The sequence below is a fragment of the Pinus tabuliformis genome, chromosome 9, assembly GCF_031772625.1.
Source record: "Pinus tabuliformis cultivar Carrire ecotype Pingquan chromosome 9, CPIR1, whole genome shotgun sequence".
Classification (NCBI taxonomy): Eukaryota; Viridiplantae; Streptophyta; class Pinopsida; order Pinales; family Pinaceae; genus Pinus; species Pinus tabuliformis.
This window is the reverse complement of record NC_142307.1, coordinates 299,649,344-299,654,990: the sequence shown is the minus strand read 5'-3', so window position 1 is coordinate 299,654,990 and position 5,647 is coordinate 299,649,344. Positions and strand designations below refer to the sequence as shown.

At 35.9% G+C, this 5,647-nt stretch overlaps 1 protein-coding gene across 3 annotated transcripts; it reads left to right on the top strand.

The window, feature by feature from the left end:
• Positions 1-724: 724 nt before the first annotated feature.
• LOC149148400 (oxoglutarate-dependent flavonoid 7-O-demethylase 1-like) lies at positions 725-4,105 on the top strand. Of its 3 annotated transcripts, none has more exons than XR_016262993.1 (8): positions 725-1,198; positions 1,300-1,556; positions 1,650-1,971; positions 2,091-2,241; positions 2,885-2,990; positions 3,155-3,305; positions 3,397-3,472; positions 3,711-4,105. XR_016262993.1 is itself a non-coding variant. In XM_089441073.1 (4 exons), exons 1-4 carry the CDS (start codon positions 950-952, stop codon positions 2,214-2,216), a joined length of 954 nt encoding a protein of 317 aa, XP_089297199.1. In that variant the 5' UTR covers positions 725-949; the 3' UTR covers positions 2,217-2,666. The 3 variants fall into 3 exon arrangements, 1 of the variants encoding a protein (XP_089297199.1); XR_016262994.1 differs by having other exon boundaries at positions 3,707-4,105; XM_089441073.1 differs by lacking the exons at positions 2,885-2,990; positions 3,155-3,305; positions 3,397-3,472; positions 3,711-4,105 and having other exon boundaries at positions 2,091-2,666.
• Positions 4,106-5,647: the final 1,542 nt, after the last annotated feature.

Below are 5,647 nucleotides of genomic sequence, written 5' to 3'. Positions count from 1 at the left end.
AGAATTTAAATTTAATTATGAATAATTATTAGGTGGATGGTAGAGATTTAATCTCCAAAGAATATTTTAGAATATTTTTAGAAGTGTACATAAAGTAAAGACGAATATTTATTTATAAAGTAGTTGGACCTTTTATTTCATTTTAATTAAATTCATTAATTAAGAAAATTTCATTTAAACAAGTGTCATATGAAAAAAAGTATGGCTTTTTAGGCATATGCTATTGATAAGCCATGATTATTGGCCCATAATTTTGTAATTAAGTCTATTTACATATTAAGAATCTCCATGAAAAATTAGAGGTAATTTTCCATAATTAAAAATCTTATTACATGTTTTTTTTTCAATATATATAAGTTAATTATATATTAATTCATATTTATACATATTAGAGTTTAATTTATATAATCATATTACTAACTAATATGACAAGTCTAAATACTAAATTTATATAATATCTTAAACCTTTAAAAAAAAAAAAAAAAAAATCTTACTGAAAACGAGTTACCAAGAAAACTCAGAAAAAAAAACAAATTAATTACTGAAATAAAATCTTATGTGACCTACACAATCAATTAAAGCATTTTTAATTGACATATTAATAAGTAAAATAAAATCTTATATTGACATATTCCAAACACAAGTTGAATGAGCTGTACTGAAAATCCTACTTAAAAATGTGACAGATCTTTGCCAATGGAACATATAAAACAAAAAGGTTTGACACAATGTCTGCGGACTTACTATGTGATACGTAGATAATCACCACTGCGGTCCCGACTATGTGATACGTAGATAATCACCACCTTGTATTTGCAGACACCTATTTCTGTGCATCGTGCCTCTACCCTATCCAGGGTTTCCAAATATTTATAAATTGTGTCTCCGAGGTTTCGGATAAATTCCAATTCCACTGCCTGCAACGAATCTGGAATCTTCATCAGTTGCCATGGACGCTCTTCTAAAGCAATTTGAAAGACTTCAGAGACCAATTGATCTGGTGCAAACGCTACATGAAACCCAAGTGAAGCAAGTCCCTGCACGCTACATCCTTCCTTCGGAAAAGAGACCATCTCGTCCTCTTCAAGTCCAGCAGTCTCTTCCGGTCATTGATCTAGCAGGCCTGGAAGATACTGATCAACGCTTCAAGATTGTCAGTCAAATAGCCCAAGCATCTCAGGAATGGGGTTTCTTTCAGGTTTGTCATTGCAATCACAGTTTTTGCTTTTCTTTTCTTTATCCAACCAATTTCCTGGTCGCTTTGGATTCTGATTTCATGGGTTTGCAATTGTTTTGAAGATAATAAATCATGGCATGCCTCTGTCATTGCTAGAGACTCTGAAGAGTGTTTCGCAGGAGTTCTTTGATCTTCCTCTTGAAGAGAAACGGGAACAGTGCCCTGTGAGGCCTGGTATTCACATGCTTGAAGGCTATGGCCGCTTCTTTGACATCTCTGATGACACGGTCCAGGACTGGGTTGATGCCCTAGTTCATTATATTTCTCCAGAGTGGGCCAAAGCAGTTGAGCACTGGCCCAAAAACCCCTCCACATACAGGTACAACTCTATACACATATAGATACACACTGTGAAACCTTGATAATGAGCTAATTGCGTCCATTCTGATACATTTCTGTGTGCACTGTGAAGAGAAACATATGAAAAATACGGCGAAGAGGTAATGAGGCTTATGGAGAAGTTGCTGGGTCTTCTTTCCGAGGGTTTGGGGCTGGACCCAAAGTATATCCAAACCCTCAATAAGGAACCCCTGCTAAAAGTCAGAATCAATTATTACCCTCCTTGCCCTCAGCCAGATATGGTGAATGGGCTTAAACCCCATTCAGATGGCGATCTGCTAACTGTTCTGCTCGATGATGGGGTGGACGGTCTCCAGGTTCGGAAAGATGAGGATTGGTTCACTGTGCCTTCTGTTCCTGGAGCTCTTATTATCAACATCGGGGATTTGTTACAGGTCGGTGAAATTCTTTTCTCTTTTTGGGACTTTAATCATTTCTCTGATTTGGACTATGTCCTTTGGTTACAATTTGAGCATAATTTTTGTAAAATGATATGGGGATTGTGTAATGGCAGATAGTAAGCAATGGGAAATACAAGAGTGCCGAGCACCGGGCAGTAGCGAATACAAAGCAGAGTCGCATGTCGATAGTCATGCTTTTGAATCCACAAAAGGATGTGTTGATTGATACTGCTCCCTAACTGATCGATGAAGCTCATCCCAGATGTAATTTGCTGGCATATTATATATGCAAAATAAATATAGGGGTATTTCATTGTTTTGAGTGGGTGTTTCATTGCCACGTGGTTTGGCGTTTTGAGTGGGTATTTCATTGTTTTGAGTGGGTGTTTCATTGACAGTTGGTTGTGCGTTTTGAGTGGAAGATCTAATTTAGAGATATATTATATATCTGGTTTGGAAGTTTCTATTTATTAGTCTCTGCCTGGACTATAGCAATCGATAGATCGTTGACCGTCCATTAATCCATTCTTTGACCATGTTTTTTTTTGGGTTATCATGGTTTAACCAATGTTTTAAAATGACAATTTTGGTCTATCAAAATTTTAACCAAAGTTTTTGGCTGGGCAAAAAAGGACCTCTTATTGCAGGCTTCGCTTATCCCAATGTAGATTGAAGTGATCAGAGCATTTACTTTGCCATTTTACCCTAAGTTCGAGCTTTAAATTCGTTATATAAATTTTTGAAGATCGTATACTAAGTTTTATTTTGCAACCTCGTTTTAGATTTAAGTGATCAATGCATTTACTTTGTCGTTTTAACCTAAGTTCAACCTTTAAACTCGTTATATAATTTTTTGAAGATCATATCCTAGGTTTTATTTTGAGGACAACTGCGCTTCTGCATGCAGGTTTGAGGCCAGGTGTGTTTTTGCATGTAGGCACATTGATAAAGGTGTCCAACTGTGGCTTGCAGCGGATTGTGTATAATATCATGAACTAACCCAACCCTATGAGGTAAATAGTGGATGTCTATGAGTTATAGCTCCAGTCTGTTCAATTCCGATGAGAGATAGAAGTACGTTCCATTGGTGTCAAGGGAATACACTGTCAACACTCTACCTTCGGGTTTGATTCATCGTCTGAACGAATACCTCTAATCTATTTGTCTTTGTTTGCAGCCATGTTCTCCAACTACTACCTTGGTTTTTTCAGAGTTTCGAAATGGGTATTCCTCTGTTTCTCTCAGCCTGAGTAGATGCACAGGCACTAACTTTTGCATGGTTCTTCCAGGTATTCGATTCTCACTTGTCCGGTGCGGCTCCTTCACAGGTAAGAAGGGGCTTGTAGCATTCGGTTTTTCTTCCGGTTTAATATTGTTTAAGAATCTCAGATGGCTTTAACTTCTAACTTGCCATTGCAGTTTGTCATGCGTTTTTCCAAAAGTGCGGATTCAGATGGGTGGGTTGTTAACAGGGAAATTCATCTTCTGTCCTCAGGTTGGTTCTGCCATGAAATCCTCGCAACTGTCCTCAGGTTGGTTCTGCCATGAAATCCTCTGGCGGTTTGCGAATTGAAGAGTTTTCCTTTGGTCTTGTTTAATGTCATAAGTATTTTAGTTGTTTTGGTAGCTTAGCTGTTCGGGTTGGTTGCCGGCTTTATACCGAAGCACGGCCAGCTCTTAAGTTCTTATACTGTAATTGTACCGCATTATTAAATTTTCGTTTTCGTAGACAGGGTTCAAAAAAGCAAAGCGTATTAACTGCAGAACGGAACTCTCAAGTGACCTCGGTAACTTCTGATATAGGAGACTTCACATGTTAAGAAGATGCTCGCGGAGAGCTTGATTTGTTTCGTAGATCAGTTTAGTACGGATGAACTTGGAATCATCATGAACTATGCCAATGGAGATTCAATTCCCGAAATTATGTATTTGGATGCTGTTCACAGCTATGTTGAGACAATGGAAGTTTTCTATGGGTCTATGTGGGAGGATGATATTTGGCAGTTGAATGAACATCCATTCATTCAAAATGATTTTGCATTGCCACAGCCAAGAAAATTTGGAATTAAGGGAATCGAGGTTCATGACGTTTGGAAGTAGACCAATTAGAAACGATTGTAATTGAGGAAAAACTTTGCCTCTCTTTTCAAGTTAAAAACATGATCTGTTTTAGGTTTGAAGCCGTTGTCACCCAAAATTGTATTTGAAAAGACGAAGACGCATGGGAAACCTTCGTTTTCTTTCTGCTGAACATGTGGTGTCCCCTTGTTAAATAATATCTAAATATTCACAAAACCTAAAGTTGCTCAAAATGTCGTCCATAAAATATTTAACTGCAACGTAAGGACTTTTCTTTGACCGTCAGTAATCTGACGGAACAGGATCGTCTCATTTCGCTCCAAAAAAGCACTAACTCCGCCAATAATCACATCTGTTTTAGAATATTGGGTCTTCTAAGGTGGTTGATTACACTGCAATTATCATTAAATAAGCTTATAAAGACCGCTATGGTACTTAAAGAAATCAATAGGCTAACCAAACCCTCCAATGTTCAAAATTGGTCTTTCTCAAGCCATATAGTCGAAGTCGATAAGAATATGTTGATTACTCAACTACAACTAGCTGAACATATCAATCACTCAGGTTATTTGATTTTGTCTGATCTTCTTGTGGTCGTGTATGAATTTTTTTTTTGAAGATGACAAGTTGTCTCTTGGGTTCTTGACGTTATATTTATGATTTATTTATGGTATTGTGTATAAGTATCTGTTTAAAAGTTCTTCATTTCTTTTATCTTGTCATTTGCATGAAGCGCGATAAAGTCATATGCCTGCGGTAAATTTACCCAAAAATAATTATGAATTTAAGTTCTTAATTACTCAGCAATTATTTCCTTCCCACATTGTACAGAGTTTAGATTGGTATTTATCCAAAAATCAATTATTTGTTTTACATAGGTTATGAATTTAAGTTCTTAATTACTCAGCAATTATTTCCTTCCCACATTGTACAGAGTTTAGATTGGTATTTATCCAAAAATCAATTATTTGTTTTACATAGGTTAAAATAATGTAATCACCGGGTTTACATTGTTATTTACTTTATAATTTCTGAGTTCAATCTTTAATTATTTTTACCTATAACATTGTTGTCTTTATTTTAGATAGCAACCATTTTTCTATGTATAGTGAATAAGTTAATTTTACTCTTGTATAGGTGGAAGAAGCCATCAAAATTTTGTAACTTATTTTCAAGTTATTTTTATAACCCTCTTCACATTTGTTCCTTTAATGCTATATTTTCTTTGTGTTATTTATCCAGTTCTTGTTTACTAATTATTAATTTCGTATATGCTTATTTAAGGTACCGATTTCTCTTTTGAACATAGCGTTTTCCTTTAACTTTTCCAAATTTGGCATGGCTTGATTTCAACTTATTCAACTCTTCCGCCACGTCTAAGGTACCCAAATTTTGGTTTCTCATTCTACATGGGTGTGATTTCTCTTGTTCGAAGAGGAATCTCCCGACTGTTAAGCTCCGAAATGTTTGTTAATTGTTTTCTTTCACGTCTTTTGGGACATGTAGTTCCTCCGAGACATAATTATTTATAAAATGATATGAGCCTCTCATGTATTGAGTATTGTTTTCGATTATGAGGAAAACATTTAAG

Bases quoted from the DNA above. Each gene is read 5' to 3' on its own strand.
- LOC149148400 (XM_089441073.1), top strand. From the start codon at position 950: ATGGACGCTCTTCTAAAGCAATTTGAAAGACTTCAGAGACCAATTGAT. The intron at 1,557-1,649 runs GTACAACTCTAT...TGCACTGTGAAG, and splicing joins AAAAACCCCTCCACATACAG to AGAAACATATGAAAAATACG. The intron at 1,972-2,090 runs GTCGGTGAAATT...GTGTAATGGCAG, and splicing joins ACATCGGGGATTTGTTACAG to ATAGTAAGCAATGGGAAATA.